At 44.3% G+C, this 23,597-nt stretch overlaps 1 protein-coding gene across 1 annotated transcript in view; it reads left to right on the forward strand.

Moving 5' to 3' along the window:
* Window positions 1-23,597, forward strand: part of MCM3 (minichromosome maintenance complex component 3) — a 45,109-nt gene that overhangs the window by 19,887 nt on the left and 1,625 nt on the right. The window contains exons 3-16 of the mRNA XM_040348349.1: window positions 305-513; window positions 2,939-3,069; window positions 4,103-4,341; window positions 6,419-6,527; window positions 8,241-8,394; window positions 9,748-9,879; window positions 11,834-12,042; window positions 13,463-13,637; window positions 15,181-15,307; window positions 17,748-17,898; window positions 18,025-18,165; window positions 20,705-20,799; window positions 22,614-22,687; window positions 23,125-23,188. Coding sequence (XP_040204283.1) covers window positions 305-513; window positions 2,939-3,069; window positions 4,103-4,341; window positions 6,419-6,527; window positions 8,241-8,394; window positions 9,748-9,879; window positions 11,834-12,042; window positions 13,463-13,637; window positions 15,181-15,307; window positions 17,748-17,898; window positions 18,025-18,165; window positions 20,705-20,799; window positions 22,614-22,687; window positions 23,125-23,188 — 2,010 coding nt within the window. The remainder of the gene's footprint in view (window positions 1-304; window positions 514-2,938; window positions 3,070-4,102; window positions 4,342-6,418; window positions 6,528-8,240; window positions 8,395-9,747; window positions 9,880-11,833; window positions 12,043-13,462; window positions 13,638-15,180; window positions 15,308-17,747; window positions 17,899-18,024; window positions 18,166-20,704; window positions 20,800-22,613; window positions 22,688-23,124; window positions 23,189-23,597) is intronic.

Genomic DNA, 23,597 nt, shown 5'->3' on the forward strand with positions numbered 1-23,597 from the left:
AGCACACAAATTGATCCAATAAACTCTTCATTAAAAGTTGCCCTAGCATGTTAACCAGTTAGAAACGCAACATTAGCATATAAGCACTAAGTAGTGTGTATGTGTGTGTGTGTGTGTATATATATGTATATATATATATATATATATATATATATATATATATATATATATATATATATATATATATATATACACACATTGTATATATAATTACTAATTTTTTTTTCTCCATATCTACACCTAACATTAAATGTCTCTTTAGCTATGCAGCCCTATTATATACATTTTCTGACTTCTCCCCCAGGCTTATGAATCAGGCCTTTGAGGGTCTTATTGCCTTCCAGAGGGCTCTGAAGGATTTTGTTGCGTCTATCGATGCGACGTACGCCAAGCAGTATGAAGATTTCTACATCGGTCTGGAAGGAAGCTTCGGTTCTAAACATGTTACTCCACGCACCCTCACGTCACGATTTCTGGGCTCTGTTGTCTGTGTGGAGGGCATCGTTACCAAGTGTGAGTATATGGATTTATATACATGATTGCATAGCAGTTGAGGCTGAAAAAAGACGCAAGTCCAACCTATGAGACACAGATCTATATACTTGTAAAAACATAAGGAGCTGCACTTCTAATAAATGAACAAATGCGATTAAATGAAATCAGTAAGTGAATCCAGTTGAGTTGGAAAAACAACAAATAGATAAAATAATGTGAGATAAATTGGCCTTTAAAAAAAACGTACAAAAAGAGAAATGTTTGTTAAGACGCCATGTGATAGGATCTTCAATGATATGAAAGACCACGTGAATCCACCACCAGAGTGCAGGCTTACCAGCTGTTAGAGCTTGTAGCCAATACCCAGCCAGGGCCTTTGATCTCCCCCACACCTCCGGTGGCTAACGAGCCGATCGTTCCTGGAGGCTTAGCATTTAACCCAGGAGTCGGCAAACGGGAAATTACCTTGGTAGGTGAATTATACCAGTAGAGAATAAAAAATTGCCATCAATAAAATCAAGTGGTAGTGTATAAAAGTCTTTGCTAACAAGCAGACTATACAAGAGTAAAATTCCATAAAAACAAGAGCCAGCCGGCAAGTAGTACACACGCCCGTTCTAGCGGAACGTGAGAACAGCACGGTGACGTCAGCACGACGCTCCTCCCTACGCATTTTGTCACTAAGCGGACGTCGTCCTGGGGCACTATATACTTTTAACTGCTTTAAAAAGCTGGACTCCGTGAAATGGCTAAATTAATACACAAGCTCTTTTGCCTGTCAAAGAATTAGTATTTTTATTCTTGCATTTCTAAAACTGAGTGTTGACAGACACCCGAGAGTCCTTTTTCTGCCCTTTAGTAACACAATAGTTGCCCCAATCCTCAGCCTGTGATTACAGAAGAAGCTGAAGACTGATGAGCTCATATGTAAGGATGAGCTCAGGCGTGTGCGCAAGACGCACATGCAGAGCCCGCCAGGAAGTCGGCAATGCACAGCGCTAATCGCAGGCAGTGAGATATTTTCCTGATGCGTGGCTGCAGAGATCGAGGAATGTCTCACTGCCTGTGAATTGGCACTGTGCAGTGCCGACTTCCTGGCGCGTTCTGCACGTGTTGGTTGCGATCATGCCTGAGCTCATCCTTACTCATCTGTCACTCTTTCCTCTTATCAGAATGTTGCTCCTCAGCACATGAGCTGTGGTACAATTGATTGGCACTTTATGCTGTTTTTCCATCTCCCAGCCAGAGCTCTGTTCTGTTTAGGAAGTTAATGCCAAGTCTGATTATTTGCCACCTAGTGGGAGACTTACGCCACTGCAGCCTGAAAACCATCCATTCCCAAAAATTGATATTTTCATAGCTTGTCCAGGACAGCACATGAGAACATGAATCCTCAACCCCCATCCCCTTCATAGGCAAGGGTCTTTAAAAAGGCATCCTAGAGAACGCCTTGTCTGTTTTTTTTGTTTTTTTTTGCAGCGGGTGGCTGTGTTATCCTGGAACTCTGAAAGAGGGAGGCAAGCTCTCTTATGCGGTTGCCTCCATGCTTTTTGGATGGGAGCAGACCCTTCTTTAAGTTTAAGTCTGTGTGTAATGGATCCCCGTCGCACTCTGCTTGAGTGCTTCCGTCCGTACACAGCTTCCTCCAATCTAGACCTTCAGAGATCGGATTTTTATAGCCAAATATTGTAACATCAATATAGCTCAGTTACACAGCTTTAACATGGACTGTTTATTTTGAGCTCTTGCACAAATATATACACCAGAATGACAATACAAACTGTAACCAGAAACCTAATTAACATGAGCTAATTAACTAATTGTTTAGACAGCCTAGGTGACTCCGAGGCATGATCTGTTCTGGACAGACTTGCCGTCTTTTAGCTCAGACACAATCAACATTATCATAAATATAAACACAGCAAACCTCACAATAGCAGAAGCTACATTACAATTAACAATATAAACAGTGATCTCCCCCTCCTCGGCCTAGGACTGTGGAGAACTGTGATCAGCTCTTTCAATTAACATGTCCAGTTCAGAATCAAACAAACCTAGTATAGTCTCTCTCTCTCATATAATTACATTTTCCAGAGATATTGTGGATTATTGTTACTGTCCCATTTTAAGTAATTCAAGACACATTTTCTCAGTCACCCCGTGCGCCTAATGGACAGAGGGTGACTTGGACCCTCCCGTCACACTGGACCTGCTCCTCCGTTTCATAATCTGAGATTCAGGATCTTCCCAGGCTCAGCCCCTTAGAGAGAAGTAGTTAGGTGGATTTTGGGGAGTTTCTACTCTGCATACTTTCTACAGTCAACTCGGGGTCGGGGGGCCACAGTGCTGCTGTTTTTCTCAGTGCTCTAACACATCAGCATAGTTTGTTAAATTACTAACGTCTTAAAAAAAATAGTACATTCTAACATTTGTCTATATTTAGGTTCTTTGGTACGCCCTAAAGTGGTCCGCAGTGTTCACTACTGTCCGGCCACAAAGAAGACCATCGAACGCAAGTATACAGACATGACCAGCCTGGATGCCTTTCCCTCAAGCGCTATATATCCCACTAAGGTAAGTTGTCAAGAACTGAAGCCTTGGTGTGTCTGTTACAATCATTTATAGTGCCGACAGCATTGTGCAGGGATTTACGTACTGTATGCTTGATTTCCTACCTTCAAGAAGCTTGGTCTAAGGTCCCTACTTCGTGTGTGTGTGTGTGTATATATATATATATATACACACACACACACACACACACTATTAGGGCTGCAACTAACGATATCTTCATAATCTATTAGTTGGCCGATTTGTTTTGATCAGATAATAACCTTAAAGTGTGGTGTATAATTATATAAGGGAGGGATATATACATCCCTTAAATTTTCCACTTGAATTTTGCGGAGTGGGGTTGAATAGGAGCTCTTCTCCCAGTGATCGCCCAGAGAAAGAGAGAAGAGCGAGCCAGTCGGATCATCAAAGCGCAGAACATCGTTGTAGCAGCTTTCATTTTGATTGCTGTGTGTTGCCCGCCCTCGCTGTCACATACAGCCCTGCCTCCTGGCCTGGGTACTTTGATAGACAGAAAACCCATCCAATCCTGGGACGTGTGACATATCAAAGTCCCCGTGCCAAGAAGTGGGGGCTGTATGTGACGAAAAAACGTGGGTAACACGCAGCAATTTAAAGCTGTTTGAGCGATGTTCCTTGGTGCTCTGATGCGGCCAGTAATCCTCTTCCTTGCCTCTTTTCCCTTAGCAGGTGGGCTGCATTGTTGGGCACAGGTAAGGCAGCATTGCTAAAGTTATTAATTTTATAACCTAATTCTGCATAAAACAAATATCATTTCATGAGATAATTTGAGGGCATATTTAGGGGCAGAGTAGTGGTTGGGGCAACTGGTGGCAAGTAAGGCCTGGCTAGTAGCTCAGGACTTGAACTTTTGAGCCCTGTGTGTGTGTAATATATATATTTCTCACAAAAGTGAGTACACTCACAATTTTTGTAAATTATTTTATATCTTTATTTGACAACACTGAAGAAATTACACTTTGCTACAATGTAGAAGTGGCGTAGTTTTCTGATGTCTCGCTGCTCTTGATTGCAGGATGAGGAAAACAATCCGCTGGAGACGGAGTTTGGGCTCTCCCTGTACAAAGATCATCAAACAATCACCATCCAGGAGATGCCAGAAAAGGCCCCCGCTGGTCAGTTGCCACGATCTGTGGACATCATTTTAGATGATGACCTTGTCGACAAGGTGAAGCCCGGGGACCGCGTGCAGATTATTGGAACCTATCGCTGTCTGCCTTCCAAACAAAATGGCTACACTTCTGGCTCTTTTAGGTAATGTCTTTATGCTTTAGTTTCCCTTTGGGTTTGAATTCTTGTGCTTTTGGTTGAAAGATTATTTTTATTACAGGTACTTGTATAGCACTGTAAATTTTCACAGCACTTTGCACATACATTGTACATTCACATCAGTCCCTGCTGTCACATAGCTTACAATCGAAGGTCCCTAACTCACATTCACACATACTTGGGTCAATTTAGACCGGAGCCAATTAACCTACCCAGCATGTCTTTGGAACGTGGGCACAGGGAGAACATGCAGACTTGGGTTTCGAGCCGGTGACTAGAGTTGTCCCGATACCACTTTTTTTTTTATCAAAACAAAGTTTTATCTATAATCAAAAGTAACAGTCGTACAATCATACTAGCATTTGTACATGAATTTTAGCATGAAAAATGTGACATTTAACATATCCGGATTCAGTAGGGGAGTGTTCTTTTCCCTTTTTTTTTTTTTTTCCCCCTTTTCTTCCCCTTCCCACACAACTTTATTGTAACAGAGAGTGCATACATGTCATTACATAGATCTAAAGTGTCAATGATGATATGAGGGTGTGCAGCATTCAGAATACCAACAGTTCAAAGCCGGTGTCATGGCCAAGAGGCAGTCTGGTGCCCACCATGCAGGTACTCTAGACCCTCACCGGAGCGCCCAGCCAGGCGCAGGCCACCCATCTGGCAACATAGACCTGTGGTGACTCACATACAAGTATCAGGGTCCTGTAACCAACGGTCCCAAATTTTATCATATTTGGTCCGGCATTCCCTGTTAATATACATAATCTTTTTGTATGGAAGATTATTATTGACCTCCACCTCCCACTCCACAAGTCTAGGGGGTACGGGTCGCATCCAGCTCCGAGCAATGACCTTCCGCACCGAGAACAAGGTCTCATGCAGGAACGTCTTCGTGTATTTGTCTATAGTATCCGGAAGCACCGCAAGTAGGCACTGTTTTGGGTCCAGCGCACCCGGAGCCCGATACCACTTTTTAAGACCGAGTACAAGTACCGATACTTTTTTTTTTTCCAAGTACTCGCCGATACCGAATACCGATACTTTTTTTTAATCTCATGTGACAGTGGCACATGTGTCAGTATTTTATTTATTTTTTATCTTTAACAATTTGTGTTTAATTTTTTACAATTTTTATTTATAATGCTTTCTTTTTTTTTTTAAGGGGTGTCAGTGTTTTTTCTTTAATTTTTTTTTTTTTTTTCCCAGCCCTGTTGGGGGAGCTTTGGTGATTATATCAAGGGTCTTAACAGACCTCTGACATCTCCCCTCTGAGACAGGGAGAGGGACTAGGGACACATGTTCCCCTGTCCCTTTCTCAGCAGCATCAGCTGCGCTGAAAATGAAAGGAGTGAAGACAGCGTCTTCTCTTCATAAACTGAAACATTTGTAAACACAGGTTACAATGTTTCAGTTGTGGGAATGGACAGAGTCGGTGATCACTGACTCTGTCCATTCGGAGCAGTAAGGAGCCGGATTTACCGGTTCCTACCCCGCTCTCCATCCTGACATTTTCAGGGGGCGGAGGAGGAGCACGGAAGGGGAGAGAAACACGGCGGGATACATGGAGGGAGGGAGACAGACTGCAGCAAAACGGAGGAGGGCTGGAGGAGGAGGAGGAGGACACGGGACAGTCAGCGGTGATCGTGTGTGGGGGAGTTTCAAGCACCGATCACTGCTGATTTTAAAGCAGCTGAAAGCCGCGCGGGGGGGGGGGGGGGAGGGGAGTAGAGAGAAGCGGAGAATTTAATTTTAAATCTATACATCGGTGATCGGTGCTTGTAACTTCCCCACGCACTGATCACCGCCGACAGTACAAGTATCGGGTGAAGCATCGGGAGCATTTGCATGTGTACAAGTACTCGGGCAAATGCTTGGTATCGATACCGATACTAGTATCGGTATCGGGACAACCGACGCTGACGTGACGCTAGTGTTGCCAGGCAGAAGTCCTAAACACTCACTAAGTGAAGTCCTAAACACTTCATTAAATGAAGTAGTGATGATTTTTTGTGAGCCCCTGTTTCTGTTTTTAATTGTCGTTTTTTCTTTGTAGAACAATTTTGATTGCTTGCAATGTGGCTCAGATGAGTAAGGAAGTGTCGCCGGTCTTTTCAGCAGATGACTTGGCTAAGATCAAGAAGTTCAGTAAAACTCACTCTAAGGTACTTGTAAAACCATAGCTTTGTAACATTGCTACATATTGTATGTTCTGTGGAAACTGAGGAGTTATCTTTAGTACATGTGATTGGAACATCATTATATGCATAGTCAGACATTGGTACCCTTTTTTAGTCTGTTATAGAGAAACAGAACCGTGGAAGCTGTCATTTCATGTAAACTGAATAAAGCCACCCAGCCCTACAGCCCAACAGAATTCCGGTGACCGCTGTGATTGCCAGTCTCACAAGTCATGATGGTAAAGCTCCTAATCTCTATACATCGGGAGCTTTCCAGGACCCTCTCGTTACTGTGCTGTGCGCTCGCTCCCAGCACGGTATTTGCCTAGCAGTGCATATATGCTGCCGCTGGGCGTTAAAGCCCACACGCCGACAAGCCACATATATGTGCCAGGTTGGCGGGAAGTGGTTAAAGCATTCCCTCTTGAGCTTTAGGAAGGGAAATGTCTGATCCAGGTGTCCTTTGGAAATCCAGCATGAGATCATTTTGATAAGATGAATTTCTCACTTCCTGTTTCTCAGTAAGCTTGCCCCCATCATCTGGCTGGGGGTTAGTCAGCCAGAACAGCTTACTGAGGAGGAACAGGAAGTGAAAAATTCAGTCAAAGAAAAAAAACCTTTAGAAGGGAAATCAAAAGCTAGTGCATTGTTGGTTCCTATTTAGAAAATAAAAAATGAACCTTTACAACCCCTTTAACTGTAGCACCTGCTATTTATGAAAAAAGTTTTACAGTGACCTGTCCTCTAAAGCCTGCATTCAAGAGCTACTAAAACTACATATTTCAAGATTTGGCACAACTCTGCATAGAAACCAGTCGGCTTCCAGGATTTATTAGGAGGATACATAGAGAAAATAGACGAAATGGCATGACTGAAATGAAATGCAAAAAGTTGTGTATAAAGATTAACCACTTCCCGCCCGGCCTATATCAGAATGACGGCTGGGCGGTGCTTCAGTTATGCTGACTGGACGTCATATGAAGTCTCTCAGGATAACAGCCGGCGCACGCCCGTGGGGCGTGTTAGTCTGATGCACCGCAACATGCATCTCGGTAAAGAGCCTCTGACGGAGGCTCTTTACCATGCGATCAGCCGTGTCCAATCACTGCTGATCAGTGTAAACGGGAAAAGCCGTTTATTTGCTTTTCCTCACTGGCGTCTTGACAGACGCAAGTAGAGGAGAGCCGATTGTCTGCTTTCCTTATGGAGGGGGGTCTGCGCTGATTATCAGCGCAGTCCCCCAGAGGATGCCCACACTTCCAGAGATACCACCAGGGATGCCCAGAATGGATGGCCACCATGTATGTCAACCTGGACCACCAGGGACGACAATTAGTGCCCATCAGCAATGCCTGCCAGTGCCACCGGTGATGCATATCGGTGCCGCCTTATCAGCGCCCGTCGGTGAAGGAGAAAATGTATTTACAACAATTGATAAACGTTTTATTTTCTAAATACTGTATGCATGTAAACTCAGAGGTGTGTTGTGTGGCTCTTGCTTTGCAGGTTGCTGTACAAATTTGTAAAGTTCAAGCTAAAAGGCAGCAATTACTTGGTGGTGGTCATTTTGTATCTTCAGTTAAGCTGGTGATCTTGATAAATTAATTTTAGGATTATTATAAGATGGCTTTATGACTCTTAAGCCATGTAAATGCTTGGTCACGTTACATTTTATAATCGTGTGCCTTCTCTCCACAGGATGTGTTTGAGCAGCTGTCCAGGTCTCTTGCTCCGAGTATACACGGGCACCAATACATTAAGAAGGCGATCCTCTGCATGCTGCTTGGTGGTGTGGAGAAGGTGCTAGAGAATGGGACTCGTATCAGAGGAGATATCAACGTTCTGCTGATAGGTTTGTTGCTTACATTTTTCATGTTCTGTAGGGTTTATACGTAGGATACAGATTAACCTACACCTTGAGTAGCATGTTTTGGTGGGGGCAGGTATTGAGCCTATCAGAATTCTAGCAAACGTGTACCCTACTAACTCCCCTGTGAGGAGAGTTGGTTTCCCATAACCGGATTCCCTGTTCCTTCCCTCTGGTGTAGCATAGTGCCAAACGGCATTTATTTGCTATTGGTAATTAACCACTTAAGGACCGGACCAATATGCAGCTAAATGACCCAAGGGGTTTTTACAATTCGGCACTGCGTCGCTTTAACAGACAATGTCGTGCGACGTGGCTCCCAAATAAAATTGGCGTCCCTTTTCCCCACAAATAGAGCTTTCTTTTGGTGGTATTTGATCACTTCTGCGGTTTTTATTTTTTGTGCTATAAACAAAAATAGAGCGACAATTTTAAAAAAAAATCAATATTTTTTACTTTTTGCTATAATAAATATCCCCCAAAAACATATCTAAAACATTTTTTTCCCTCAGTTTAGGCCGATACGTATTCGTTTACCTATTTTTGATAAAAAAAATCGCAATAAGCGTTTATCGATTGGTTTGCGCAAAATTTATAGCATTTACAAAATAGGGGATAGTTTTATTGCATTTTTATTATTATTATTTTTTTTACTACTAATGGCGGCGATCAGCGATTTTATTTTTTTTTTTTTTTTTTTTTTTCGTGACTGCGACATTATGGCGGACACTTCGGACAATTTTGACACATTTTTGGGACCATTGTCATTTTCACAGCAAAAAATGCATTTAAATTGCATTGTTTATTGTGAAAATGACAGTTGCAGTTTGGGAGTTAACCACAGGGGGCGCTGTTGGAGTTAGGGTTCACTTTGTGTGTGTTTACAACTGTAGGGAGGTGTGGCTGTAGGACTGACATCATCGATCGAGTCTCCCTTATATAAGGGATCACTCGATCGATACGCCGACACAGTGAAGCACGGGGAAGCCGTGTTTACATACGGCTCTCCCTGTTCTTCAGCTCCGGGGAGTGATCGCGACGGAGCGGCTATAAACGAATAGCCGCGCCGTCGTCCCGGATCGCTCCCCGAGGGGATCCGACCGCCGCATGTAGCGGGGGGGGGGGGGGTCCCGATCGGACCCCCGACCCAAGTCTAGGCAGGTCCGTGCCATTCTGCCAACGTATAGCTACATGAGGCGGTCGGGAAGTGGTTAAAGTAGATATTCGTTAGAACCGCTCTAGCCTTCAGTAATGATGGGTACTGTCAATCGCACATTAATTTTTATTATTTGCATCATATGTGCAGTATATATGTAAAATCATTTTTTGTTTTACCAGGTGATCCCTCTGTAGCCAAGTCTCAGCTTCTACGATATGTGCTTTCTACGGCACCCCGTGCCATCACGACCACAGGCCGGGGCTCCTCTGGGGTGGGTCTGACTGCTGCTGTCACAACTGATCAAGAGACTGGTAAGTTCGCAATAGGAGGCTCAGATGACTCTTAGAAGCCTGTTTCAGCCAGCTATGTGTAAAATATGTGTACATGAAGGTTGACAATCGCTAGGGTTAAAGTGGATGTAAACCCTCACATATACCCAGTGAAGTGTCTGGCCTCAGATGATACACAGAGCTAAAACAAACCAGTGTCATTGGCACAGGGAACGTGTATATTAGCACTACTCACTGTTTTGGTGTCAGTGTACCCCCCCAGCCAGCATCAGATGGTGTCAGATTGCCCGCCACACTATCACAGACCCACTATGAGTCAGATTGGTGCCCTTACTAGTATAAAAAATTCCAATGTATACCAAGTGAGTAAATCCCACCAAATGAAAGCTGTATTAGTGTGAAAAAAAATGCTAAAAATGTAATTTCGGTACAGTATTGCTTGACTACGCAATTGCCAGTTAGACCTCTTTCACATTGAGGCGTGGAGCCGCGGTGACGGTATAGCCGCGCTATTTGTAGCGCGGCTATACTGTCGTATTTACCGCGATATTCAGGCGCTAGCGGTGAGGTTTTATTACCACGCTTTCCCATTGATTTCAATGGGAAGGAGCGGTGAACACATCGCTCCTATACCGCGGTAAAGATGCGGCTAGCAGGCGCTAGATGCGGCTAGCAGGACTTTTGGAGCGCTCCTGCTAGCGCACCGCTTCAATGTGAAAGCCTTCGGGCTTTCACATTGAACACTACAGGGCAGGTTTTTTCATGCGGTATAGCAGCGCTATTTTTAGGGCTGTACCGCATGAAAAACGCCTCAATGTGCAAAAAATTACCTGGTCCAGAGGGCAAGTGGTTGCTAGAAAATTTGACAACTCCAGAAGTTCTTTCTTTAGCACAGCTCCCTTCACCTTCCTATATGACCTATTATGTAACTTCAGGGGGCGTAGTAGGGAATATTATGGAGTTACAGCTCTGACATCTCATCCAAGATGGTGGTTCCCAGCACTTTTGGCATTATTTTGGGACCATTGTCATTTATACAGCGATCAGTGCTATAAAAATGCACTGATTACTGTGTAAATTTCACTGGCAGGGAAACACTAGGGGTTGGATCAAGGGGTCAAGTGTGTCCTTGGGAGGGGGGGGATTATGGGCTACATGTGACATGACAGATCACTACTCCTTATGCCAGGGAGCAGTAGATCTGTCATGTTGGAGCCCATTCACATCTAGGCGACAAAACGCCCGACGCCGGGCGCTTGTGCCGCTAGAGGGGAGAATTCCCATTGCTGTCTATGGAGATGGTTCACATCTCATAGACGCCGTACGCCTGTCGCCTGAAAAGTCCCGGACCCTTTTTTTCAGGCGACATTGGCGTTCGGCCATTGACAGCAATGGGAAGGATTTAAAAAAAAAAAAAAAAGATACACTATTCGCGGCAAAATACGCCGCGTACGCGGCGTTGCATGTCGCGGAGGTGTGAATGCAGCCTAACTAGGCAGAACAGGGAAATCTCCCTGTTCTGCAGCTCCGTCGCACGATCGTGGGACAACGGCGGACATCGAGTCCGAGGGCACGTGGCGCCTACTATGCTGTGATTTAAAGGGGACGTACTTGTAAGCCCATTTGCGCAGCCGTGCCATTGTGCCGACGTCAAGCATTGGTCGGCAAGCGGTTAAAGTACCAAAAAAGAGCTCCACACTTCCATTATTTTGTAGAATCTGACCATTTCTGCTCTCAAAGTTACCTGTCATGTGATATGGCCAGTATTTTTATGTACTTTTGGCAATGCAAGTTTTATGGCTTTTAAACTGATCAGTCACTAGATTACTCAGCAGGTGTTCTGATTTGCATTCTTGGTCCAAGTTGGTTGCACAGAAAAGAATAGTGTGCTTGCTAACATTAGTAAGTCACCAATGGTGTCATTTCGTGTTTTCTACAATTGGTATATCATTTTGACGGAACATTCTTTTTCTAGGGGAGAGAAGACTGGAAGCTGGTGCCATGGTGCTGGCTGACCGCGGTGTGGTCTGCATTGACGAGTTTGACAAAATGTCTGACTTGGACCGCACAGCCATCCATGAGGTCATGGAACAAGGTCGTGTCACCATCGCCAAAGCCGGTATTCATGCCAGACTCAACGCCCGCTGCAGTGTGTTGGCTGCAGCCAATCCAGTCTATGGAAGGGTGAGTGATTCTATCATTCTAAAGTGCCGTATGTACAAAATAAGATGACCTGTGCTGTAACTTTGCACATCAAGCTGGCTTTTCAGTCTACCTTATTATACTGCAGCCTTCACTTTACTTGTGCTTTAAATCAATATCAAGGATATGGTGTTGGTAAGAGCTATTTTATCTAAGAAGTTCACGAAACATGGTCCGTTGGGTGTACATATGAGGATTGAGGTGGAGAACCACTGGTCTAAATGTGTACATTTTTGAGGAATTTTTCTTTATTGCACAGTGATTTTTGATCATGTACTGGGGCTCCTTGGATTCTTTATAAAGTTACAACAAAGGTGAATTAATTCTTTAAAACATTCATGGTTGCTTCTGAGTCCTTGAGGAGATGGGGGGTTGAAGTCCTTGAGGAGATGGGGGGTTGAAGTCCTTGAGGAGATGGGGGGTTGAAGTCCTTGAGGAGATGGGGGGTTGAAGTCCTTGAGGAGATGGGGGGTTGAAGTCCTTGAGGAGATGGGGGGTTGAAGTCCTTGAGGAGATGGGGGGTTGAAGTCCTTGAGGAGATGGGGGGTTGAAGTCCTTGAGGAGATGGGGGGTTGAAGTCCTTGAGGAGATGGGGGGTTGAAGTCCTTGAGGAGATGGGGGGTTGAAGTCCTTGAGGAGATGGGGGGTTGAAGTCCTTGAGGAGATGGGGGGCTTGAGGAGATGGGGGGCTTGAGGAGATGGGGGGCTTGAGGAGATGGGGGGGCTTGAGGAGATGGGGGGGCTTGAGGAGATGGGGGGGCTTGAGGAGATGGGGGGCTTGAGGAGATGGGGGGCTTGAGGAGATGGGGGGCTTGAGGAGATGGGGGGTTGAAGTCCTTGAGGAGATGGGGGGCTTGAAGTCCTTGAGGAGATGGGGGGCTTGAGGTCCTTGAGGAGATGGGGGGCTTGAGGAGATGGGGGGCTTGAGGAGATGGGGGGGCTTGAGGAGATGGGGGGGTTGAAGTCCTTGAGGAGATGGGGGGTTGAAGTCCTTGAGGAGATGGGGGGCTTGAGGAGATGGGGGGTTGAAGTCCTTGAGGAGAGGAGATGGGGGGGCTGAAGTCCTTGAGGAGAGGAGATGGGGGGGCTGAAGTCCTTGAGGAGAGGAGATGGGGGGGCTGAAGTCCTTGAGGAGAGGAGATGGGGGGGCTGAAGTCCTTGAGGGAGATGGGGGGGCTTGAGGGAGATGGGGGGGCTTGAGGGAGATGGGGGGGGGGCTTGAGGGAGATGGGGGGGGGGCCTTGAAGTCCTTGAGGGAGATGGGGGGGGGGGGGGCTTGAAGTCCTTGAGGAGATGGGGCTTATGATTAGGTGTCAAAAGTGAAATGTATTTTAGATGGAGTAGGGCTTGTAGAGCAAACAATGGTTTGATCTTATTTTAATGCTTCTCTTTTGTTTTCCAGTATGACCAGTACAAAACTCCTATGGAGAACATTGGCCTCCAAGACTCCTTGTTGTCACGTTTCGATCTGCTGTTCATCATGCTGGATCAGATGGACCCAGAACAGGACCGAGAGATCTCTGATCACGTGCTGCGCATGCACCGCTACAGGGGTGTAGGAGAACAGGATGGCGATGGTGAGTTTTTGTCACACCGTATTTGCGCAGCGGTCTTACAAGCGCACTTTTTTTTGGAAAAAAAACACTTTTTTGAATTAAAAAATAAGGCAACAGTAAATTGGCCCAATTTTTTTATATATTGTGAAAGATAATGTTACGCCGAGTAAAATGATACCCAACATGTCGCGCTTTAAAATTGCGCCCGCTCGTGGCATGGCGTCAAACTTTTACCCTTAAAAATCTCGATAGGCGACGTTTAAAAAATTCTATAGGTTGCATTTTTTGAGCTACAGAGTAGCTCTAGGGCTATAATTATTGCTCGAACGATCGCGGCGATACCTCACTTGTGTGGTTTGAATACCGTTTTCATATGCGGGCGCTACTCGCGTATGCGTTCGCTTCTGCGCGCGAGCTCGTCGGGACGCTTTAAAAAAAAAATTGTTTTTGTTTTCTTATTTATTTTTTTATTAATTTTATTATTTTTTACACTGAAATAAAAAAAAAATGATCACTTTTATTCCTATTACAAGGAATGTAAACATCCCTTGTAATAGAAAAAAGCATGACAGGTCCTCTTAAATATGAGATCTGGGGTCAAAAAGACCTCACATCTCATATTTAGACTTTAATGCAAGAAAAAAAAAAAAAAAAGGAAAATTTGTCATTTAAAAAAATGACAACAAAAACATTGTCTCTTTAGGAGACCGCCATTATCGTTTACATGGCCGCCCACTGTAAAGCTGGATACCTTGGTTGTGGCAGCAGCTGCTACCGTTGCCGAGATATTCAGCTTTAAAAACAGGACGTACATATACAGTGGGCGGTCGGTAAGTGGTTAAATATCATGAATTTGAAAATCAATAATATTGTTGGCTATTGGCACCTTCAGTGCAAGAAAAGTTCAAGAAAAATGCATGCCTTTAAATTCTATGTATGTCTTCTCATTGGTCCTTTGTGCTTCCATTGTGTTAAATATCTTACTGCATTTTTGGCCAGTTCAAAAAATGCAACTCCCCGTTGAAATGTATTGATAACGCACCCGTGTTACATTGTTGATGCGGTGTTTGAGTCGTGTGACCTATGAAAAACACGCCATAAGCACAGTAAAAATGTGGCAAAATCGTGCGCGTGTTCCGCGCTGTTAGCACTTTTTTCTCAATTGGCAAAATGCAGAAAACACCATTTTGACCACCTAAATTTCAGTGCATCTCTATTGGCGAATGCAATCTATTTTTCATTAACTGAAGGACTCGGCTGCATTATTACCAAGACCTTAAAGATTTCAAATGTGGGGTATCTGAATGACTTGCTCCTACAAGCCAAGCGTGCTTTAGACCTGGAACGTGATGTCACAATCATGATTCAAGCGCCGAGGTCTCGTTCTAATGATCCGGGTGTGTTCAATGATCTCCAGAGAGATTTTATTTTACGGCGTGTGTACAAAAACCCCAATTTTGTGCTCCACAATAGCTCTGAATGGTGTCTGACCTCACCTGTAAGACGGCATATTGATTGTATTAAGTAATGTTCTGTACCTAAATGTTAATCTTTCGCTCTCTAGCCATGCCACTGGGAAGCGCTGTTGATATTCTGGCCACTGAAGACCCCAACGTTACCCATGAGGAGCAGCAAGAACTGCAAGTGTACGAGAAACACGACAACCTTCTGCATGGGTCCAAGAAAAGGAGGTAAGTGTCCCCCCTCATAGTGGTCCTGAAATAAACCTTGTCCTTTTTTCAAACTGAACACGAGACCTAAACCTGCACATTTCAGTACATCTGCACATCAACATGATTAATAGAGCTGAGATTTTAGCAGCTGAAGTTTTGGGCAAATCAACTTTTATAAGGCTAGTGTGGCCTTTTTTCTATTCTCTGACCTCTGTTGGTACTCTATGCAGTTGATGGACTCGCAAACCAGTGGGCTCATGAAGTTGTAGGTCGGTTTATTAGGAAGAGTTGAAATACATTTTATGTATAGAATTTTTTTTTTTAAAACCTTGTCTGAGTCTACTGATGGATTTAACCACTTAAGGCCCGGACCATTTTGCTGGTCAGACCGGGCCACTTTTTGCGATTCGGAACTGAGTCGCTTTAACCACTTTAGGACGCCTCCTGCAGATATAGTCGGCAGAATGGCACGGCTGGGCACAAGCACGTACCTGTACGTCTTTAAGTGCCCAGTCGTGGGCGCGCGCCCGCGACCCGAAGCTCTGTGACCGCGGGACCCGTTAGCCGCTGGAGTCCCGCGATCGGTCCACGAGCTCAAGAACGGGGAGAGCTGTGTGCAAATACAGCTTCCCCGTTCTTCACTGTGGCACTGTCTTTGATCGTGTGTTCCCTGATATAGGGAAACCCGATCAATGATGTCACACGTCCAGCCCCGCCCCCTACAGTTAGAAACACAGATGAGGTCACACTTAACTCCTTCACCGCCCCCTAGTGGTTAACTCCCAAACTGCAATTGTCATTTTCACAGTAAACCATGCATTTTTAATGCATTTTTTGCTGTGAAAATGACACTGGTCCCAAAAATGTGTCAAAATTGTCCGAAGTGTCCGCCATAATGTCAGTCACGAAAAAAATCGCTGATCGCCGCCATTAGTAGTAAAAAAAAAATTTTTTTATAAACATGCAATAAAACTGTCCCCTATTTTGTAAACGCTATAAATTTTGCACAAACCAATCGATAAACGCTTATTGCGTTTTTTGTGTTTTTTTACCAAAAATATGTAGAAGAATACGTATCGGCCTAAACTGAGGAAAACTATTTTTTTTTATATATATGTTTTTGGGGGATATTTATTATAGCAAAAAGTAAAACATATTGCATTTTTTCAAAATTGTCGCTCTATTTTTGTTTATAGCACAAAAAATAAAAACCGCAGAGGTGATCAAATACCACCAAAAGAAAGCTCTATTTGTGGGGAAAAAAAGGACGCCAATTTTGTTTGGGAGCCACTTCGCACGACCGCGCAATTGTCAGTTAAAGCGACGCAGTGCCGAATCGCAAAAAATGGCCAGGTCCTTTACCTGCTTAAAGGTCCGGGTCTTAAGTGGTTAACTGAAAATTGCGCAGTCGTGTGACGTGGCTCCCAAACAAAATTTACCTTTTTTTCCCACAAATAGAGCTTTCTTTTGGTGGTATTTGATCACCTCTGCGGTTTTACATTTTTGATTACTGTGAAAATTACACTGGCAGTGAAGGGGTTACCCACTAGGTGGCACTGTAGGGGTTAAGTGTGCCCTAGTTAGTGATTCTTACTGTAGGGGGGATGGGCTATGTGTGACATGACACTGATTTCCGATTACAGGAAGCGGTGATCACTGTCCTTGTCCCCAGGCAGAGCGGGGAGATGCTTGTTTACATCAGCATCTCTCTGTTCTTCCTCACCGTGAGATGATCGCGGGTATCCCTTTGGCGATCGAGTCTGCGGGACCTGTGGTCGGGTTGCGATCTTAAAGGGGACGTGTGTGTATGTGTGTATATATATATATATATATATATATATATATATATATATATATATATATATATATATATATATATATATATATATATATATATACACACACACGTCGTCCTGCCTGTCTGTGCCATCCTGCCGACGTATATAGTCGTGCGCTGGTCGGAAAGCAGTTAATATGTGCTTATTCACTGAAGATCTCTTCCTGGCCAGTGCTTTTATCTTGTAGATGTTTGACATGCTTAATTATTATATAGCTACTATTATCCCCTTAATGCAGAGAATGCATTAACGTAAAAATCCTTTTCCCTTTTTATAACCACTGAAGAATATGAAGCTGGTTTTTGGGGGAATCTTTAAACTGCGTCAGTCTTTATTTCATAAGACCTGCTGTGTCTCTTCAGCAATGAAACAAACTTGCCTGGCTGTTTTCAGTCTTTAGAATGTATACTAGGCTGTGCATGTACAGCTCAGTGTAACTTCTCAGCAGACTTCAACCCATGCACTTACGTGGGAGTTGCGTCGTTGTGGCCCAGCCAATGAATATGGTCAGAGATCCAGCAAGGGCTGGGGTTATATGCTGGCACAGGTGAGGGAAGGCAAGTAATGTTTAGCTACCTGTAATTTCTCTTGAATCCTCATGTTGACTTTGTCCCATACAGAGACAAGACTGTTAGCAAGGAGTTCATGCGGAAATACATCCATGTGGCAAAGCTGTTCAAACCCCTGCTCACATCAGAGGCTGCCAATTACATAGCTGAAGAGTATTCCCGTCTAAGGAGCCAGGAACAGTTGACCAGTGATGTGGCCCGGGTGAGTTCCAGTATTATTGCCGCTTGTTTGAAAGTGTTTGCCTTGCAATGACCGCATTCTAGCTGCAGGTCTGTTCTCCTGGTAGTGTGATAAGTACAAACTAACCATTCTGCTTTTTGCTTCCAGACATCTCCCGTAACGGCTCGTAGTCTGGAGACTCTGATCCGTCTGTCCACAGCTCATGCCAAAGTGAGGATGAGCAAGACCGTACAGCTGCAGGATGCGGAAGCTGCCGTGGAGCTCGTCCAGTACGCCTATTTTAAAAAGGTGAGGGTGCTGAGCACATTAACATGCACCTGTTGTGACTTGTAGGCTGCCATTGCGGAGTTCATCTTCTGAGAGTGAATTTCTTTGCTTTCAGCTTCCTCGCCCCATCTAACCTAGAGCGATTTAATCGTGATCTCTATTCAACCCCCTAAAACGGCATTTTCCGGCTTCAGTGCAGAGGCTTCAGTGCAGAGGCTTCAGTGCAGAGGCTTCAGTGCAGAGGCTTCAGTGCAGAGGCTTCAGTGCAGAGGCTTCAGTGCAGAGGCTTCAGTGCAGAGGCTTCAGTGCAGAGGCTTCAGTGCAGAGGCTTCAGTGCAGAGGCTTCAGTGCAGAGGCTTCAGTGCAGAGGCTTCCCTAGCATGACCATAAACAAAAGTTTGACGCTCAGTAGGTTCATTACAGCTCGATTCTAAGGTATGCATTAATACACAGAAGTCTCATGAAATCACATGTCTACACACTAATGCATGTTGGTGCATGTAAACAAGCCTGTCAACTTGCAGTGCAATTTAAAAATGCATGGATAAGTGAACCTAGCTCCAGAAAGACAGCCTGAAAAGAAACTAGCCACCATTGTGGTCCTGAATAACATCCCAGAATTGCTTTTAATGTTGGTCTTTTTATATCTGAGATGGAAGGTGGTGAAATAAGGTTTGCCACTGTGTCGCTGTGAAGCAGCTGTCAGCGCTCAGTTGTGAACTCCGGCGTGTTCGCACAGTCTATGTGCAGAGCCCGCCATGAAGACGGTGCTGCGCGATTCACAGGCAGTGAGACATTTCCCGATCTCTGCAGCCGAGCATCGGGACAATGTCTCCCTGCCTGTGATTAGCGCAGCGTCGACTTCCTGGCGGGCTCTGCACATGGAGTGTGCGAACACACCGGAGCTCATCCCTACTCGGCATGCTGAATTTTTGGGTTATTTTGAGCTGTGCTGATACTACAATGCATTTTCAGGAAGCTGTGTTTTCTGCTTGGTAGTGTATAACGTGCTTAAAGGGAACCAGTCAGTTTTTCATTTAACCTCTTCCTGACCACCCTATAGCAGGTTTACTGCACATAAGTGTATGTGTGTGTATGTGTGTGTATGTGTGTGTGTGTATGTGTGTTTATGTGTGTATGTGTGTGTGTGTGTGTGTATATGTATGTGTATATATATATAATGTGTGATAGAGATAGATATCTCTCTGTGTGATTCTGCACCTCTGGGTTTCAAGCGCAAACGATTTTTACACAGCGGAACCAGCGATCCATGTCTTCAAGCAGCCAAAGCACCTCCCTCACAGCTTGCTGCAGCTTTACAATTGGTTGCCCAATGCGTATGTCGTGCTGTGAATGGTCCCATAGTCTTCTGGAACATGTGATAGGTGCTTGGGGACGACGACGACTTTCCCTTTGATCGCCTAGGCCAGTGATGGCGATCCTTGGCACCCCAGATGTTTTGGAACTACATTTCCCATGATGCTCAACTTCACTGCAGAGTGCATGAGCATCATGGGAAATGTAGTTCCAAAACATCTGGGGTGCCAAGGTTCACCATCACTGGCCTAGGCGGCCGTAGCAAAAGTGGGATCAAGTACCCACCCTGCCCCCCCTCCCCAAAAGTGCCATTCTTGAAAGTGGGGGGTCTCTTAAAGTGGAACTTCCCTTTTGAGTGTAGCGCACTGCTTTAAGTCCAAATTTATTGTTTTCAAAGGAACATAAACTACACTTTTTTGGACCTCATGCCGTTCCTCGGGCCAAATGACAGATTTGAATAGATTTTACTAACATATACAAAACAACATAAGTATTAGTATAACTCGAGGCAAAACTTTAAAAATAAAATGTTTTAAGTTTTGAATAAAGTGGAGATAGATCAGAACACCTAGGATTTTATTGATGTCTGTGCTCCCATTAGAGATTCTCCCTTTTTGTACTGTTTTTTTTACCTTGATCACTGCCATAGAGTAAAAAAAAATCCTTAATTTTGGGTTGTCCCCAGAAAGCTATGAGGGAAATGTTCCAATGGGGCACACTAGTTCTGGTGACCTAGGGGGCCCCCAATAGATTTCTTTAATATGGAGGGAATTGCTCTTCCTGTTTTGGCTAGGAGACAGGAAGTGGAGGGAAATATTTCCATTGGGACCCAGGTAGCAACAAAACTGTCAGAAGTTATAACCTTCCTGTACTGTATTAAAAATGAAAGTGTCTTGTCCAAGTCTGAAAATGGCGTAATACAAATGTGAAGCATTTCATTGATACAAAGTGACAAACATTGCTAATAAGTGAGATGTATTCGGATCTGTACTCCTATGAAAGGTCTTGTAGACATAATTTAAAAAGTTGCCTGATACAACTTCTGAAATACAGCTAGCTGTTCGATGCACAATCTATTAGTGGTGCAATCATCGAAAATGAGGCGTATCGAAATGTTAATGCTTTTTTGCAAACCTTTCTATAAAATCCACTCTAGTGAAACTCGTAGAGCATGGGTTACATCGGGATATTCTAGGGTGGGAGGTGACCCATTACTAGGACTAAACTTGCCGTCTCATCTTAGGTTCTGGAGAAGGAGAAGAAGCGGAAGAAGAAAGATGGGGCTTCTGATACTGAGGAAGAAGAGGCGCAGACAGAAAGGAAGACCAGGAAGAAAAGGTCAGTAGCCTTGTACCATCTGTAGGGAGTGGTTGTATACCTTGTTTATCAAAGTGACTTTGTGTAGGTGGATGGCTAAGTACAGTGTTACTGCCGAGGCCAAAAGTTTTGACAATGCCAAATATTAATTTTCTGCGGGTTCTTCAGTGTTTTTACATATTTCTCTTTCGTTCATGGACGGACACAGCATCCCTTGACAGTAGGGTTATGCACCTTCCGCCTAAACTCTCCTGGAAGGAAGGTGCATAAACCCTACTGTCAAAGGATGCTGTGTCCGTCTATGAACTCAGAGAAATGGATTTTACGGTGAGTACAAAAATCCTATTTTCTCCTTCGTTCATGGACGAACACAGCATCCTTTGACAGTAGGGTTATGCACCTTCCTTTCAGGAGAGTTTAGGCGGAAGGTGCATAACCCTACTGTCAAAGGATGCTGTGTCCGTCCATGAACGGAAGAGAAAATATGATTTTACGGTGAGTACAAAAATCCTATTTTTTGTGAGATGTTACTATGGTATACTGAAGTATAATTACAAGCATTTCATAAGTGTCAAAGGCTTATATTGACAATTACATGACGCTTATGCAAAGAGTCGATATTTGGAGTTTGTCAGAATCTTTTTTGGGGGGGGGGGGGTTTGGTCACCCGCTTCCTGAGGATTGACCACAAGTTCTCAATGGGGCGTTTCCTGGCCATGGACCCAACATTTCAATGTTTTCTTCCCCAAGCCACATAGTAATCACCTTTTCCTTATGACAAGGTGCTCCATCATGCTGGAAAATACATTGTTCCTCACCAAACTGTTCTTGGATGGTTGGGAGAAGTTGCTCTCGGAGGATGTTTTTGTACCATTCGTTCTTCATGGCGGTGTTCTTGGGTAAAACTGTGAGTGAGCCCCCCACTCCCTTGGATGAGAAGACACCCCACACATGAATAGTCTCAGGATGCTTTACTGTTGGCATGGCACAGGACTGATGGTAGCGATCACCTTTTCTTCTTTTCAGGACAATGTTTTTTCCAAATGCCCCAAACAATTAAAAAGGGGATTCACCTGAGAAAGTGACTTTACCCCCAGCAGTCCAATCCCTGTACCTTTTGCAGAATATCAGTCTATCCCTCATGTTTTTCCTGGAGAGAAGTGGCTTCTTTGCTGCCCTTCTTGACACCAGACCATCCTCCAAAAGTCTTCTTCTCACTGTGTGTGTAGATGGACTCACACCTGCCTCCTGCCATTCCTGAGCAACCTCTGCACTGGTGGTGCCCCGATCCCGCAGCTGAAAAAACTGTAGGAGACGGTCCTGGTGCTTGCTGGACTTTTGGGTGCCCTGAAGTCCTTCACAAATGCAGTGGATTATTTTTTTTTTTTTAAATATGGGATTAAGTTTATTTTCGTGGCAAAGAGGGACTTTGCAGTTCACCTGATCACTCTTCATAACATTCTGGAGTATAGGCAAATTGCCATCATAAAAACTGAGGCAGCAGACTTTGAAAATGTAATATTTGTGTCATTCTCGAAACCTTTGGCCAGGGCTATACATTTATATGAACTGTTCGGCCAGTCTTGTGTACTGATCAGCCTCGTGGATAGGAAAGGGACACAGCTGAATTGGGTAATAGTGGAGTATCTTGGCAGTACAGGGCGGTAACTGAATCGCATGACTGGCCTAGTAGAGTTACAAACTTTTGCCTACAATATTTAGCCTGAGTCTGCCATGCACTAATCCTTTTTGCTTCTACTGCATTGGCCCTTCATGTTCACACGCAAGTTGCTGTTGGATTACTTGTGCTTTATCTGCTTTGATTTGTATTTTAGAAAATCCAGCACTGCTGAGGGAGAGACACATGACCCCTACGACTTCAGTGATACAGAAGAGGAGACCCCTGATGGTTAGTATTGTTTAATTTGATTTAAAGTGATTATAAAATGTCAAGGTGTTCTATTTTTTTATTTTTTTTGTGTATTAAAATAACAAACTAATTTTGCACAGAGCAGTTCCGATCCTTCTCGGGTCCCTTGTTGAGTGCCCCCATAGTGAGCCGCATGCTATGGGGGCACTCGCTCCCGAGCCCTGCTTTGTGTCCTCCGCCAATGACTCCCACTGCTGTACCTAAGCCAGTTAGGAGGGAGAGAGCCTTCGGCTCTCTTGCACAATGCTGGATCAGGCTCTGGTAAATATAATATTTAGGGGGGGGCTGCATGCAGAAGGTTTTTTACCTTGATTGCAGTAAGGTAAAAAAAACTTTTTGACTTTGAAACCACTTTAATGTTGCTTGTTAATTGTCAAATTTGTAACACTTTTTTTCTTTTTTTACCCCTGCTACAGTTCAGTCACATGCACCAGAGACCCCGGCAGACAAGGAGAAAGAGACCGGGCTGTCTGGAGACAGGTGAGTCTGGTGTGGTGTCTTAAGTTAATATTCCTGATTTTTACTTTCCAGACTTTAGCTGAGGGGTCACTCCAACCACAAGTGGTATTACAGCTTCAAGGCAGGTGGCCGTCCTCCTTGGAGTCTTCAATCTCTATTCAGTAAAGGAGTTGGAGCAGGTTGGAGTCCTCCAGGTGTCTGTGTCCTCTGGTTAGGAATTCCTGCAAGCAGTGGATTCCTATTGATTGCCATGACGGGTGTGATGACAAAAATTCAAGGTTCCAGAGACCAATAAAAAAAAGATTTAAAGTGACCCTGTCTCTTTTCAAAGCTTGCTATATGTGGAAATTGTATGGAGCTGCCAAAACACTGATCCGATCCTTAGAAATCTTCTGTTGAAGTTGGAAGTGAAACCCAATAGTTTGGGATT

This window comes from Rana temporaria, chromosome 4 (genome assembly GCF_905171775.1).
Source record: "Rana temporaria chromosome 4, aRanTem1.1, whole genome shotgun sequence".
NCBI classification, from domain to species: Eukaryota; Metazoa; Chordata; class Amphibia; order Anura; family Ranidae; genus Rana; species Rana temporaria.